Raw genomic sequence first — 17,171 nt, 5'->3', positions numbered from 1 at the left:
AAATAAGCAGCTTGGCTCAGTGGAAAGAGACCGGGCTTGGGAGTCAGAGGTCATGGGTTCTAATCCCAGCTCTGCCACTTGTCAGCTGTGTGACTTTGGGCAAGTCACTTAACTTCTCTGAGCCTCAGTTACCTCATCTGTAAACTGGGGGTTAAGACTATGAGCCCCACATGGGACAACCTGATCACCTTATATCCCCCCAGCGCTTAGAACAGTGCTTTTTGCACATAGGAAGCAGTTAACAAATGCTATTATTATTATCATTATTATCATTATTATTATTAAATAGGATCGTTTTGAGAATGAGTTGAAAATAGAGATTTAGGCTTTACATTGTGGACACACGTTGAAAATTTAATAGATTAATCAAGGTAAGGAATTTGAACTGTGTTATGAGAAAAATGGCTATTTCCATGCAAGACCACCATGTAAAAGGATCCTTCGTCCTGTGGCTGTCACTCAAGGTGTCAAGAGAAACCATGGTATAATTCTACTTATCTATTCTAACGCTATTGACACCTGTCTACTTGTTTTGTTGCCTGCCTTTCCTTTCTAGACTGTGAGCCTGTTGTTGGGTAGGGACTGTCTCTTTTTGTTTCCAAATTGTACTTTCCAAGCGCTTAGTACAGTACTCTGCACACAGTAAGCGCTCCATAAATACAATTGAATGAATGAATATTTAAGCAATTCCAAGGGTGTCAATTTCTTTAGCAAAGAGCAAACCCTCCCTTCAGCTGAGGGATCTGAGATGATACTTTCCATTCTCTGTTTCCCCTGCACCCCTCAGCATCTGTCTTAACTGAATGTACCTCAAGATAGTTTGCTGTCCCCTGACTCCTAAATATAAGGCACCAAGTATGGAAATAATCTGGTTTATCAGGAGAAGATGATCTAGAACAGTATATAGTTAGCATTAATGATGACGGTAAAGCTCAAAATTCTTCAAGGTGGCCTCTTATACATATTGAATAGAAGAAGTAATGAATGATATTTGTATAGTGTCCCATAGAAGAGTACTTTGCACCTTTTCTGAGTGGAAGGAGTCGAGCCACTGCAGAAGAACTCCATACATTTCTGTCAGATTGTATTGAAGTTTCCTGATAGATCTGAGAATACCAGCAGGAATGTTGAGTATCCATTGCTCTGAAAAGACCATTTGCCTCAGAATCCAATGCGTTTCTTATCCTTATACCCAGACTTGAAATTCCAGGGGAGATAGTAATGCTACAGAAAATTATGCTTAAAGGATAAAAGCTGTATTTTTTTATTTTGCCTTTACATTTTTATTTTCTCTAGTTTAAATATTTTTTGCATATTTTACACACTTATGGATTGTTTTTTTTTTAAGGGATTGCCCCAAATATGATGCTAGCAAAAGTGTGCAGTGATAAAAACAAACCAAATGGACAGTATAGAATTCTCCCTACCAGACAAGCTGTTATGGACTTCATCAAGGATTTGCCCATAAGAAAGGTGAGAGATGTTTTAGTAAATTTGAAAAAACATGGATGAATTGCAGAGACAGTTGGTATATATACAGAGGTCGTTAAGAAGATGGCTGTTCACTATCCACTGAGAACAGGGTGAAAGGGACTTAGATTAAGCAATGGGAAGAACTTCCTGCCTCTCCAAATTGGAAGACCAAGTTAGGTTGCAAAATCTCTTGAGATTTTTAAGTTGTTAAACAACTGGTTCAAAGGCAGTTCTTCATAAAGACAGGGAATGAACTATAGAAAGTCTGATCATGTTCTTTTATATATTTATTTGAAAATGGGAACTCTGGGATGCCATTCCAAATTAGCATTCTCTCCCCTTCCTTTTTTGCCTCAAGTGGAATGGATGGGGGAGGAATAAGGGAAAGGGGAGTAAGAGTAAGCTCTAGACTGGTAAGCTCCTTCTGGGCAGGGAATGCGTCTGCCACCTCAGTTGTATTGCACTCTCCCAAGCGCTCAGTACAGTGTTCTGCACTCAGTAAGTCCTCAATAAATACGATTGAGGAGAGCTGACCCAAGAATGGTTATTGTCTCCCACAAGTCTGGGACACCTGTTCAACAACCCGCAGAATGTTGTAGAACCTAAACTGAGGTATGTATTGGGCTTGCTCCAGAGAGTAAGAGTAGCTCGGGTAGGCTAACCAGTTTAGCCAGAACACAGTATATTTGCGAACAGTATAGTTCCAAACACAGTATATTTGCCTTTTTTCTAAAGTTGCCTGAGTCAAGCAGATCAGTCCTTGGGTTTTGTAGGTTAAACTGGTATGTGGTCAGCTCTCTCAGGCTCTTCAACTTCAATTCTGACTCCATGATCCTATATTAGTTGCCTGAGGTAAATTTTACGTAAAAAACCCCCTGAAGAATGCTCCATAACGAATTAGTCCAGAGACCCTACTATATTTGCAGGCTCAGCGTGCTCATCTTGGACAACTGACTTTGCTTATACAACCAAGTCTGTATTTGGAGGACAGTAAGGAATACCTCCGTGTTGTCTGAAAATGGAAGCAAATGCCTATCCTAAAAGAAAGAGCTTGGGCCTAGGAGTCAGGAAACCTGGGTTCTAATCCCATCTTCCACTTGCCTTCTGTGTGACTTTGGGCAAGTCACTTTCTTTCTGCCTCAGTGTTCTCATCTGTAATATAGAGATTATTTACCTGCTCCCCCTCTTTTTTAGATTGTGAGTCCTCTGTGGGACAGGAACTGTGTCCTCCCTGATTATCTTGAATTTACTCCAGCACTTAGTAAAGTGCTTGGGATGTAGTAAATACTTAACATGCCACAGTTATTATTCTGTTTCCCTTACCAATTGATAGCCATCTGCCTCTCATTCAGTCAATCAGTGGTATTAATTGAGCGCTTACTGTGTGCAGCGCACTGTACTAACTACTTGAGAAGCAGCGTTGCTTAGTGGAAAGAGCCCGGGCTTGGGAGTCAGAGGTCATGGGTTCTAGTCCCGGCTCCGCCACTTGTCAGCTGTGTGACTTTGGGTAATAATAATAATAATAATAACAATAATAATAATAATAATAATGGCATTTGTTAAGCGCTTACTATGTGTGAAGCACTGTTCTAAGCGCTGGGGGAGATACAAGGTGATCAGTTTGTCCCACGTGGGGCTCACAGTCTTAATCCCCAATTTACAGATGAGGTAACTGAGGCTCAGAGAAGTTAAGTGACTTGCCCAAGGTCACACAGCAGACATGTGGCGGAGCTGGGATTAGAACCCATGACCTCTGACTCCCAAGCCCGTGCTCTTTCCACTGAGCCACGCTGCTCACTTCACTTCTCTGTGCCTCAATTTCCTCATCTGTTAAATGGGGATTAAGACTGCAAGCCCAACTTGGGACAGTCTTGATTACCTTGTATTCCCTCCAGCGCTTAGAACAGTGCTTGGCACATAGTTAGCGATTAACAAATGCCAACCTTATTATTATTATTACTGGGGAGAATATAATACGGTAGAGTTGGTAGACCCACTCCATGCCCGTGAAGTTCCTAAAAGCAATTTGAAATATCACCAAAAACCTCTAATCTCTAAGTATAAAATTGTGTGGGTTGGTAATTCTTCTAACTCCTATCTGTCAATCCTGCTATAGGTGTCTGGAATAGGAAAAGTTACTGAGAAAATGCTCAAGGCTCTTGGAATTATCACTTGTACTGATCTATATCTGCAGAGGGCATTGCTGTCTCTTCTGTTCTCTGAATCATCTTGGCATAATTTCCTTCACATTTCCCTTGGTCTGGGTTCAACACATTTGGAAAAGTAAGTCTCAGTGCATTGTTCTAACTTCCTTGGCATTTGCTGAATACACCAACGTGTGGCGGTCACAGTGTTTAGTAAAAATTCTGCAAATAAGGAACCTTGACTCTTGTAGTTATCGTGCAAAAAATAGTTGAGAATAGTTTAAGTGCTGCTGCTTGGAACACGTGTATCACCCATAAAAGGAACAACAAATATAAAATAAAATCTATTCATGCAAAACGGAAGGAACCAAGTTTTGATGTTCTTTAAGTAGGAACTTGTTTTTTAGCTGCCTTTCCTTTTTTAAAAACTAGGACTACCAAGATCCACAAAAATAATTTGTACATGTGTAGTTGTAGGAAAGAGGGGTGAAAGTCCTTATTCTCTCTCTCCTGTTAGTACACTGTTCACCTCAGAAGATTTGGAATTTAAGGGTTTTCTGGGGAGCCATAATGAGCTACTTAACACTGTTTTCGTTTTGAATTTTAACTGATTCATAACCACTTCCCAAATGTATGAGACATTGGAATGATGGATTAGCAGTAAAATGGAAATTTCTTGAGATCAATATAATGGGATAGTTCTTAATGCAAAATTCTTGTCTTCTTTGTATAAAATAAAAATGATGTCCAAACAGCATAGTGTTGTCTTCTAAACACCTGACTTGTATTCCATTTATGCCAGAATGATACTTGAATGTGATACTTCAAATAATGTACTTTGCATAATCAATTTTGAAAGCATATGTGTAATTGGCCAGGCAGATTTTGTCCACATAGTCGTAAAGATTTGATATCTTTATTTGCAGTCTAATAAAATAGCTATCCCTCATTTTTTGAAACCTTAAGAAATATTTATTCCTTGTAACTTAATAAGCCTGCTTCCCCAGTGTCGGAATGGTATTTTAAGTTCAAATCAGTGTGGTTGCAAAGAGTTTAAGTTTTTGCGTGTGGCTTTTTTTTTTTTTTTTCTGTAGGAACACAATGGATTTGGGGAAGCTCTAGCAATAGGGAAGGTGATAACCTCACAGAGGTGCCCAGTAACCTGATGACAATGAAGGCAGAGTCAGTAGAGAGTGAACATCTAGTGTAGTGAAAGGAAAAAGTTTGGGTGGTTTGTTTAGGCCACCATCCAACAGCTTTTAGGAGTCACACAGAATCAGCATGAGTATGCAACCTAATTCCCTTACCCTTTACCCTTTAACCAAATGTAGACCCAAAAGTCAAATTCCCTCCCTACTATATGGGCTTGGGGAAAACTGAGAGTATCTCCTTTGAGAATTGTTTGCTGTGTGATCTTGGGCAAACCACTTAACTTCCCTCTGCCTCAGTTACCTCATCTGTGAAATGGGAATGAAGACTGTGAGTCCCATGTGGGGTATGGCTTGTGTCCAACCTGATTACCTTGTGCCTCCTCCAGCACTTGGAACAGTGCCTGGCACATAGTAAGCACTTAACCAATGCCATTTTTAAAAAAGTGTCTTTTTTAAGTGTCTTGGCATCATGAATCAAATTTTTAAAGCCTAATGAGAGCCCCTATCACCAAAAACCCCTTTATTTACTCTTGTGATACGTTATAATAAACAATAAAAAGAAATGAATATTCTTATCTCATAGGAAAGTGTTTCCATAAGGTTGTAAATGGATTAAAGTTACATCTATAAAATTAAGTCAGACAGGATCCACCCAGATGGTTTTCTTTTTTCGTCAAAAATGTTAAAAAAAAACCCTTGGTAGTATTGCCGTATGTGCTGTTTACTCTTGGCCAGACAGGAATAGCCCTCTTAGTTCATACTCATCATTTTTCCTCTGTCTCCACCTCCTCCGTCAGGCCTTCAGGAATGGCTAAAAAGTAGCAGAATCAAGGAATTTGAGCTTTAATTCATCTTTCTTCCCTGTCCACTCTCTAGTTGAGGTGAAGAAGGCAGTAAAATGGATAACTGGCAAAATAAAGGAAAAAGGGCCTGGGAAATACATAAAATGGGTAGTCAGCTTCTGAGCTATTGAGACGTGACTAAATTATAAAAGGGACCACATGGCCCCTTAGAATTTAAAACTTGGATTTTGATATAGGTTTGATAAAGTACTTTGGAGACTGATGAATCTCTTAGATCTCAGTGAATAATCTGGCTCAAAAACCAATCACATTAACAGTCATAGTAAACCAAATGAAAAGTCTTTGATTCATGGCAGATTTCATTGTATGTGAAAGAAAAGCATTCTTGCTTTTCATTTCCCTATGGTATTATTTCCTTTTTTCTCAAATGTTATTTTTCAAAGGTAAAAAATAAAATATGCATGGGAAACCATTTGACTATATAAAGAGGAAGTAAAATTACTTGGAGAAAGATCATAAAAGTCACTAAATGTTTCTGTTTTTCTTTTTAAAGAGATGGAGAAAGGAAAAGTATGAGCATTGAAAGGTACTATGCTTTAATTCTCTATCATTAATGTGTCTGACGTTTCTCTCAAGTTCAGAAATTGTTAAAATGAATTTGATTGTAATATTGTTGCTGAAGCATTAAATATTTGACAGATCCTGACCCACCAGCCCACTGTATCGGTTTTATCCTTCACTCCTTATTGCTTTCCAATGACGCTCTTTCCTCCATGGCATTTGCAGAACCTGCCTCTACCTTTCCATCACATTTCCTCCAAGAGATGGATCTGCACTCAGTAGTTGCTCAATATATACCATTAATTGAATTACACTGTTGTAGTGTAGTTCACTTATGATCTGAAAAAGTAAATACCCCTCCCAACGTGCCTATCTTACTACCAGAGGATAATGTAAGGCCCTGAGTGAATTAGACTCTTTACTTCCTGGCATGGTGTGTGACTTGTCATGATTTATGTGGAGAGCAAATGTCTTCAAGGACATAGAACAACTATGTATGGAGAATTCTTTATACAGTAAGAAGGAATTCTGACACAGATCCCAGAAATATTTTGAATGTCCCAGAAATGATGTTTTGCATGTAAAAGTGTTGACACTCCCATAACACTTTTGTGCAAGTTAAGATTTACATAGGAGATGTAACTGTAAGATGGAAGATGGAACTGTAATATATAAAATTTAAATTTAATGTTCCACTGTCCAGAAATGGTTGTCTTGCCTCTGGGATTTTTACTGTGTGGCAACTTTTTTTTATTAGCACTCTACAGTGCAGAGAGTTATATAAAAATAACTCAGTGGACCCCATATCATGAGTAATTTGGAAAATAGCAATGATTTTTATGTTTGTGTTGGATTGACTCCCTTTTTATTGGGAAAATTACCTTTTGGAGATTAACTGATTTTGAAGTTAGTGCAGAGGTTTGTAAAAAAAAAACAAAACAAAAAACCAACAGACTATTTCAGTGTGTCTTTTCATTTCATGACTCACAAACCTCAAGAACTTGCTATTTTTACAGTCACAAATATATTTAAACTCTGGCTTTGGGAGTATAAGAACAAATTGTTTACAAAATTGGAGTAATCTTTTAGAACACAAGTGGACTTGCTTTCATCTTACCAGAGCTCACTTTTCATGAGAGCTGTCAGACTTTAACCCTGGCATTTTTTGTGCTATTAGCTAACTTGAAATCTTGTAGCACATTAATAGTCTAAGCAAGCTACATAAGCACATCCTAAAAAAGCTACTTCTGTTGGGCCACCAGAGAAAGACAGAATTCTCGAACTCCTTAGGAAATATGGTTCATTTTTCTCCAGCAAGAACGGTAACATGTCGTAGTGGTCTGCTGTCATTCATGTGGTGTATCCATTGTCCATTGGTGTATCTAAATCTTATTGATTTTGAAACATCGCATGGGGAGAAGTTTGTAAAAAATATCAACCTTCTATGAGTTTGGCAAAAAATGTGATGTGACTTTCTAGTATCTTTATTTTACAGTGTGGAAATTTTCATCATTTTATTCAATTTTATTCTAATCTGATCACTTCTACTGCACAACTGGGAATATATTTGAACTGAGGAATTTTGGAATGACATATCATCTCTGACATCCTTAAAATGATCTTTACTTAAAATACTGCAATCCCTCTTGTTTCTTTAGGACATTCAGTGAGATAAGTAAAGCGGAAGAACAATATAGCTTGTGCCAGGAACTTTGCAACGATCTTGCTCAGGACCTACAGAAGGAATTGCTTAAGGTATTTTAAATTGCTGTTATTGTTTTAGTGACATTTGTTAAGCACCTACTACGTGCCAGGCACTGTTCCAAGCTCTGGGGTGGATACAAGGTTGGACAAAGTCCATTTCCCACACGGGGCTCACAGTCTTAATTCCCATTTTACAGGTGAGGTAACTGAGTCCCAGAGAAGTCAAGTGACTTGCCCAAGGCCACACAGCAGACTGTTCTTATTTTAAAGGAAACTACAAAGCTTGGGTTGGATTAGGGATAGGACAAAGTATTGTCCTTCACCGAGCTCTACCAGTCTGTTCTACTGTACTCTTCCAAGTGCTTAGAATTTAGTACTCTTCCAAGTGCTCTGCACACAGTAAGTGCTCAATAAATGCAATTTATCAATTAATTGGGTATTGGTATTGAATTCCTAGTGGTAAAAACTCAATCCAGAAATTGTGGACCCAGTCTCTTGAGAGGCCCTGCAGAGGTCTAACCTGGTCCCAGATGGTTGTGGCTCAGAGATTCCTTGGCAAGCTGCATGTTTCTGAAATGACATAATTAGATTTGAAGTACATACATTGGTGCTCATTTTTAATTGTGAGTGTGGGGATAAATTGGAGGGAGGGATTTTGAGGGGATGGGAACTTGAAGGAGATAGCCTTCAGAGAGGACAAGAAGCCATCATTTTGGTCTTATCAGAGTCCTGCGATGAAAGAGGCTGGGATCCTTACTCAAAACCAATCAATAATCAATGGTATTTATTGAGCACTTACTGTGTGCAGAGCACTGTACTGAGCACTTGGGAGAGGACAATATAACAGCATAATAGACTGCCCACAGTGAGCTTACAGTCTAGAAGAAACTTCCTTCTAGGCAATTATCCCCATTGCCACCATGGATTTGGTGTATATATAAGTATAATATCATTGGGTAATAAACCCAAGAGTTCATTATTCTCCTTCCTTTTCCCCATCCCCTCCCCACCCCTGCCAAAATTGTCTGTTAATGTAAATGGTTGCAGAATAGTCTGGCTTCATCTGGAGTTAGAGAGATACAAATAGGCCTCCCCACACAAGCTCTCATATATATGCATTTATCGTTTTGATCAACCCAATTTATCGTGAGTGTTACTCTGATGTCAGACGCTGACCTGACAGTCTCTTATAGTCTGCTGATGACAGGCTTCCTGTGCCTTTCATGGGCCAGGTGAGCTCATAGGCATCCCTCCTGCATAGTGCCAAAGTAATATATTTAGTGCTGTTGATCCAAAGACGTTTAAACAATCTGCAGTCAACTATATCATCAAATTAATCACCCTCTGTTTGAGTCAGCATCTTGTTTCCCCAATATCCTATCCACTTCCCCCCAAATAAAGTTTGAACCTGCAAAAGAGTAACATATCCCTATTCATATCCTCTTCTGTTACCTCACCCTTCCAGCCACTCTCCTCCTGGGTACTACTGACCCATAGTAGCTGGCTTCTTTCCTATCTGCCAAACTGGTCAAAAACCTAGAGAACTCGAAAACTTGAATCCCATTCAGCCTTATCTTAGTCTCAGGCCCTCCCACCCCTGCAGGCTTTTTGTTGGCTGATTATTTTGGCCACCTGAGCCACCTTGCCCCAAAGTCAAAACATGCAATTAGGAAACCTGACTGTCCTTGGCCACCTAAGCTCCCAACAAGGCTCCTCTCCTTGATGATTTGGTAGATTCAGGAAGATTCAGCCTTCTTTCCCAAGGCTCCATAGTGAAAGCCTTTTGATACTATATTATGTAACTTTAGAGTGTGCCGTTTTTTCATACTCCATCCCTAATATGCCCCTTTGCCCAGGACCAGCCATTAAGCTTGTTTGTCAGATACCCATTTTATTAACCACACTGAGATACTACTGCAAACAAAATATAATTGCTCCTCCATTTTACCTGTATTACTCTCGGTTCAAAGACCCACCCAAACCTTGTCTTCCCCCCGGACTTTCCTAACACTGTAGACACCACCACCATCCTCCCCTACTCACAAGCCCACAACCTTGGCATTATCCTTGACTCACTCATTCAACCTGCACATTCAGTCAGTCACCAAGTCCTATCAGTTCTACCTTCATGACATCTCTAGAATCCACCCATTCCTCTCTGTCCTGCTACCACACTGGTCCAAGCACTTATATCCCACCCTCACTACTGCATCAGTCTCCTCCCTGCCTCTTGTCTTTCCCTGCTCCAGTCCATATTTGACTTTGTTGCCTGGATCATTTTTCTCAAAAATCATTCAGTCCACATCTCCTCATTTCTCAAAAACCTCCAATGTTATCCATCTACCTCTGTATCCAACAAAAACTCCTTACCATTGGTTTTAATCACTCAGTCAATCAATTTTATTTATTGAATGCTTACTGTGTGCAGAACACTATACTTAGCGCTTGGGAGAATACAGTATAACAGGGTTGGTGGACATGTAAGCTGCCCACAAGCATCTTACAGTCTAGAGGGGGAGACAGGCAGTAAAATAGATTTAGGATAGGTACATAAATGTTGTGAGGCTGAAGGTGGAGTGAATAAAGAGTACAAATCCAAGTTCAGGGGTAATGCAGAAGGGAGAGGGAGTAGAGGAAATAAGGGCTTAATGGGGGAAGGTCTCTTGGAGGAGGTGGGATTTTAACAAGGCTAAGAAGGTGAGAACAGTGATCGTCTGTCAGTTCCAGGCCAGAGGCAGGATGTGAGCGAGGGATTGACAGTGAGATAGATGAAATCAAGGTACAGTGAGTAGGTTGGCACACTCGGTCAACACTCACCCTCCTGCCTTTCCGTGCTGATCTACTGCAACCCAACCTGCGCACTTTGCTCCTCTAATGCCAACCTGTTCTCCGTATCTCGATCTCATCCGTGTCTCCACCGACCTTTTGCCTCGGTCCTCCTTCTGGCCTGGAACTCCCTCCCCCTTCATATCCGACAGACCACCACTCTCAAAGCCCTTTAAAATCACATCTCCTCCAAGAGGCCTTCCCCAGTTAAGCCTTCGTTTCCCCAACGCCCCCTCCCCTCCGTATCACCTATGCACTTGAACCCATACCCCTTAAGCACCTGATATTCATACCACGCCAGCCCCATATGCATTTGTGTACAAATGCTTACACTCTGCCATTTTCCCTGTCTGTGATTTATTTTAATGGCTGTCTTCCCTCGTAGCCTGTAAACACTTTTGGGCAGGGTTCATGTCTACCAACTCCGTTGTATCGTACTCACCCAAGCACCTAGTTCAGTGCATTTCACACAGTAAGAGCTCAATAAATGCCAGTGAGTGATTCCAGCTATATTGTACTGTCCCAAGCGCTTAGGACAGTGCTCTCTACATGCAGCTAGGCCTCAGTAAATATTATTGATTGAGACCCTAAAATGGAGATGATGATCAATTCTTTCATACATCAGAGCAGATCCTTCTGACTTGGTCAGCTCTCCTACTAGATAGCTGGAGCTTCATTTCCATTCAGCAGGGTACTGTTTTGATCCTACCTGCCTAATGGAAATAGCAGGGGCCTGGAAATCAGAGGTGCAAATTTCTAATTTAATCTAATCCTTCTGTATGATTTTGGGCAAGTCACTTAACTTCTCTATGTCTCTGTTTGTGTCTGGCATGTGAGCCACGCCTCTTTCTCTTGGAGCAAAAACAAAGGGTCTGATTTATAGCTAACAAAGGAAGCCCTGAGCCCGATAAGGAAAGGGATAAAAGCCAGATCCTTGTAATTCCGGATTGTGCTGGGCTTGGGGTTCTGGAAATGAGAGAGGAATCCATGTCAGGAAGGTGGGAAGACCCAGGAAATTCGAGAAGGGATCTGAGGCCTGGAGACGACTGTGGTGAGAGGAGTGGGCTACCTTATGCTTCTCCTCCCAGGATATTTAGTGTGAGGTATCTTTAAAGGCATTAAACCAAGTTACACTAAACTTGCATGTAATCCATTTATCTCAGATTATTGTTCTGCAAAATATTCAGTCCATGTTTTCCCTTTCCTAAAGAACCTCCAGTGGGTGCCCATCCACCTCCGCATGAAACAGAAACTCTTTACCATCTGCTTCAAAGCACTCAATCACCTTGCCCCCTTCTACCTCTCCTCACTACTCTCCTACTACAACCCAGCCCGCACACCTCGGTCCTCTAATGCCAACCTATTTGCTGTACCTCGATCTCGTCCATCTCTCTGCCGACCTCTTTCCTATGTCCTGCCTCTGGCCTGGAATGCTCTCCCTTTTCATATCTGACAGACAATTACCCTCCCCTCCTTCAAAGGCTTACTGCAAGCACATCTCCTCCAAGAGGCCTTTCCTGACTAAGCCCCCCTTTCCTCTTTTCCCGTTCCCTTCTGCATTGCCCTGACGTGGTCCCTTTGTGCACCATCTCCAACCCCACAGCATTTATGTACATATCCATAATTAATTTATATTAATATCTGTCTCCCACTCCAGACTGTAAGTTTGTTGTGGGCAGGAAATGTTTTTATATTTTTGTTTGAACTCTCCCATTCTCTAAGTACAGTGCCCTGCACACAGTAAGCCCTCAGTTAATACAAATAATTGATTGAATGATTGATAGATACATTACCATATAACTCTTGATAATTCAGGAGGTAATTTCCCAGGGCCTTCTGCTTCCCTTTCTCCCTCTTTCTGCTTGATTTATGTCCTTTCAGTGTTCATTAGCGGTTTCGTAGTAAATTTGAAGATGCTAATCGGCATTGCCATAAGGGGATAAAGGGGAGGACATAGATTTTGCTTCTTGTTCATGTCTGGTAAGTTTGGAATAATGTTTGGAAGAGGAGGAGGGCCAAAACCTGGTTAAGTTTCGGATTATCTGATGATAATCTTCATCACAGTTAATCTTGTCTTGACAGTTTCTGTATATATAATACGCTTATGATGTGGGTATTCTTCCTTCTTTATAAATGTATCTCTTCTGTTCAGGAAGGCCAAAAAAATGTATTTGTTTTGTGTATATTTCGTAGGGCAAAACAGTCACTCTTAAACTAAAGAATGTGAATTTTGAAGTAAGAACTCGAGCATCTACGGTTTCGTCTGGAGTTTCTACTGGAGAAGAAATCTACGCTATGGCTAAGGAATTGTTAAGGACAGAAATTGAGGCCGATTTTCCTCATCCTTTGAGATTAAGACTAATGGGTATTTATCATACTTCCTTTTGATTTTCCTATCTCTCCATTATTTCGGAAAAAGTGAAAGATGGGGGAGTGTTCCGACTTCCTACCACTTTCCTCTATCCCATTTAAATGGTATTTTATAGCCTTGAATAAAGATTTCTATGGTTAGGCTTATAGAAGCAATCATGCGGTATCCAGTGGAAATGATTCTATGGTACTCAGCCCTATAAAACAATTTATCAGTTGAAATATAAGAGATGAAAGTCTCATTTAAAACAGGTCTGTGTGCTTGATTACGAGTGTAATAGAATGCTATGGACCATTGTTATTGAGAAATATTTTGTACAACGCATTGGTCAGGTATTTTATTTAAACTGGACATTGGTTTTGTTCACCATATGTAGGTGTTCGAGTATCAGGCTTTCTCCTTGAAGACAAGAGGCACCAGCAAAGGAGCATCATTAGTTTCTTGCAATCTGAGAGCCAGGTTCCAACTAACACTGAGGTTGGTGTAGAGATAACTGACCAGGAAGAGCCAAAGCCTCAAGAAGTGGCACCTAAGGAAAGTTTTTTCAATAAAAAAAGAGCAGAACGGAAACAGAACTTCCAAGAGCGCTTGAAATATGAGGCTGCTCCTCAGCAAGATTTACAAACTTTGCGGGCAACTGCCATTTCTGAGAGAGGGACAAATGAAATTCCCAACTCTGAAAATTCAGGGGAATATCAAATGTTTACCTGTCCCATTTGTCTTAAAGTGCAAGGAAGCACCTGTCTGGAAACCTTTAATAGACATATTGATGGATGTCTCAGTGGAACCTTGGTGGATGGTGACTCAAACATTCCCCAGGAGCTCATGAATTCTGACCCTCCAGAAATAAGGAAAACTGAAAACACGGGTGACAATCTTTCACCCTGTGAAGAGATAGATTTTGAAATCTTTGAGAAGATGACAAAAAGCCGATCAGAAGAAGCCACTGCTAGAGCAAGTGTAGAAATACAGTCCAGAAGGGAACATGTGGAATCTTTTAGCAGAGAAACAGGTGACCAACACGTCATGGAGGAAAGTGCAGTGACATATAGTAACTCTTCAAATAGCAAAAGCTGTCATCCAAATTCACCCCCAATCACATCTCTGTCCCTAGGTAGGCGAGAAACCCTGCAGCCTTATTTACCTAGTATGATCAAAGACAAGAATCTGGTTTGCCCTGTTTGTAACATGGAACAAAAGACCTCTGACCTCTCACTGTTCAACAGACATGTGGATGTTTGCTTGAATAAAAGCCTTATCCAAGAAATGAGGAAGTACAAAGTTAGTCCTGATAAGAGTAGTAATCCAGGAAATTCCAAAACTGCAGGTAAGCCTGTCACGCCTTTTTTAAAATATATTTTATTGAATATGGATGTCTCCTAGGGGTTTGCGTTCTTAAGGTTGGACCCGAATCAGTAGTTAAGTCTTACAGTCCATTTTAAAGATAGTTTACATTATTTTTCCAACTGGGATAAGGTCATTCCTCTTTGCATGGTTTTTCCAATTGGAGAATTGGAATAATATTCCCAGTGGAATAAATTAGCTCTGTATAGAGGTTTAATGAAGAGTCTAATCAATTCAGAGATAAAATCCAGTTTTTTTTTTTTCAGAAACTCTCTTCATTTATCCAAAAGGGCTTTAATACATAGTAGCAAATTAGTCACAAATGATATGTTAAACCTTTTTTTGAATCCTCTTAAAAATCCATCTTTTTCCTAGTACTCTACTACTTTGGGCTATGTGGTTTAGGTCATATAAAAATTATTCTGCATTTGTATGGGTCTGTGCTAAAGAAGTGATACATAACGTAGTGTCTAAATATTGAGAAATGAAGTTAGTATTACAAGGGAATTGCATAGAAATTTGAATGTTATCTGAGTTTTCTCTGGTAATTATTCCTTTGAATTTATAGAATTCAGTTAGCTTTCTTCATTTTAGTAACCCCTTGTCAGGCATTTTTATTTTTCTGAATATTCGTTCAAACTTCCAACAAATGGTTTAATTTCATTATTTATAATTTGCTTAGTTTGACTTTCATGATGGCTTTCTTGTAGGGAACTTGGGCCAAACCCAGAAAATGAATGCCACCGTAGGAACAAAAAGGTACAAGTAATTCAAGCTTGAAAAATGTGGCTGCAAAACTACTGTAGCTCTTCAGGAAGTTTTTGAAGTTTTACTGTTAATTTTGTTGTCTAAACCAACTTCAGAACCCTCCTGAAATCATACATCCGTTAGAAAGTGTTCATGATTAAATTGTTAATTTGATTAATCTTTTTTAGTTTCTTCCCCTGGAATCCCCACAGCGAACTCAGCCCTCATGTTCTTACGACAACCTTGGCACTTAGGTCCATACTGATTTGTGTTTTCTACTATTTATTCACATATCCAACATTATCTACTCCTCACATCCTTATACTTTGTTCAAATTCTGATACCGGGTTGCTTCCCTCACCTATAATTGATTTAAATGTTCGTCTCCCTTGTTGAATTGTAAGTTCCTTGAGGGCAGGTATCGTGTCTACTAACTGTAGATTGTACTAATTCTCCCAAGCACTTTGTACTTAGTAAGCCCTCAAAAAAAATCCATTGACTTAATTGATTGTTATTGCCAGGTGGAACTGGTCTGCCTGACTCACTGGATAGATTGTAAGCTCCTTGAGGTCAGAGGTTATCTCTCTTATATCCACTATAGTCTCCTATATGCCTAATATAGTACTCTGGACACAGTAGGCACTCTTTAAGTAGTATTGATCAATAAACTCGTTAGTTAATATTGCAGAAGAACACTGTTTCTTCACTTCTATCTGACCATATTCTTTCTTCTTTCAGGCCAGGATTGTTGACACAGCATTCATCATCCAAGAAAGCCAAACCAAAGAATTCCAAATACACCATTGATTCATTTTTTAAATAAGCATTTAGTGTTTTGTACTAGAGGTGTTAATGCCTTAATTTCATAATCAGAATCCTAAAATCGCAGGTTTATTCACTGAAACAGAAGGAATCTTTGGGTTCTTTGTAGAACTTTCTGAGAAAAGTGGTCTTTTATTATTAAGGAAGGATAATTTAATATTTAAGTGTATTGTAATTCTAAGAAAATCACAATATGATTTGTGCTTATGAAGTAAACTGAATGGAATTATGCATATTAAATATTACTTATTTCAGGCACAGATAACTAATTTAATGGTCTTAAGCTAGTTGGCTTTATGGTACGGGAACTATAGCTTTTAGAAAAACTGTTAACAGAATGCTTTCCTCAAGCACTTACTTCACTTTAAAAATATTTAAGTCTATGATAGGGAAGCTGTTCCTTGAAGTAGTTATACACGTCTCACAGACAAACTCCCTGTGGAAAGAGAATGTCTATCGGCCAGAATCCAGTTCGCACCTTTGTGTCTCTGAGGTACTATGATTACAAAAAGAGCTATGGGAATTTGCGTTAGGTTTTATACATCGTGTGTACGCTAAAGGAGGAAATGTGCAATTGTCAAGATATTCATTACAATTTTAAAGTTATGTTTTTTAGAAAACCAACTTGCCATTTTATTGTATCATTTTTCTGTGTTAATTTTTATTTCTGAAATAAGATGAAGGCTCAATAATAGACACATATATTTAATCTCCAAGTATTTTTGAGCAACAATATACGGGTACCTCCATTGTCAGGAGAATAAAACAGTATATTGAAAAAAACTGAGTGTTTAAGATGTCTTTTTTTCTCCTATGTTTTATTTTACATGTTTTAAAGAGAGAGAATTTTCAGGGATAAGTTTCATTGGAGGGTACAGAATTGGGCATACAAAGCTTTTAGATTAAATCAGTGTTTAATATTTACCCATGGGGATAGCGGTCAGGGTGAAAAAGGAAATGGTTCCAATTCATGTTGCCATTCGTGTTTATAAATACAAGTTGAAATCTGGTATCCTTGAGAATTTTCATACCTGTTTTTTATTCAAGTAGTTTGACTGTGAACTTTACTCCCCAAAAATGTCTTTGAGCTAATGCAGGGTATGTTCATCTGCAGAGTGTGGCCCAGTGATCAGAACACCTTTGGTTTAAATGCAGTTTGTAATCTTATTGAAGACAACAAAATTAATGAAACTGAAATCCAAATTATTTATCAACAATCTGTTCC

The 17,171-nt window shown here is 39.3% G+C and overlaps 1 protein-coding gene across 2 annotated transcripts in view; it reads left to right on the top strand.

Moving 5' to 3' along the window:
• The window catches only part of POLK (DNA polymerase kappa), a 43,444-nt gene extending 26,728 nt beyond the window's left edge, over positions 1 to 16,716 (top strand). For both annotated transcript variants that reach the window (XM_038765762.1, XM_038765761.1), the window contains 8 exons: positions 1,349 to 1,473; positions 3,590 to 3,756; positions 6,125 to 6,157; positions 7,791 to 7,887; positions 12,856 to 13,027; positions 13,410 to 14,360; positions 15,088 to 15,136; positions 15,863 to 16,716. In XM_038765762.1, the coding sequence (XP_038621690.1) occupies positions 1,349 to 1,473; positions 3,590 to 3,756; positions 6,125 to 6,157; positions 7,791 to 7,887; positions 12,856 to 13,027; positions 13,410 to 14,360; positions 15,088 to 15,136; positions 15,863 to 15,947 (1,679 nt within the window). In that variant the 3' untranslated portion in view covers positions 15,948 to 16,716. The remainder of the gene's footprint in view (positions 1 to 1,348; positions 1,474 to 3,589; positions 3,757 to 6,124; positions 6,158 to 7,790; positions 7,888 to 12,855; positions 13,028 to 13,409; positions 14,361 to 15,087; positions 15,137 to 15,862) is intronic.
• The last annotated feature ends 455 nt before the right edge of the window (positions 16,717 to 17,171 follow it).

The sequence above is a fragment of the Tachyglossus aculeatus genome, chromosome 23, assembly GCF_015852505.1.
Source record: "Tachyglossus aculeatus isolate mTacAcu1 chromosome 23, mTacAcu1.pri, whole genome shotgun sequence".
Classification (NCBI taxonomy): domain Eukaryota; kingdom Metazoa; phylum Chordata; class Mammalia; order Monotremata; family Tachyglossidae; genus Tachyglossus; species Tachyglossus aculeatus.
The sequence above is the reverse complement of the archived record's forward strand: the minus strand, read 5'-3'. Positions and strand labels throughout refer to the sequence as shown.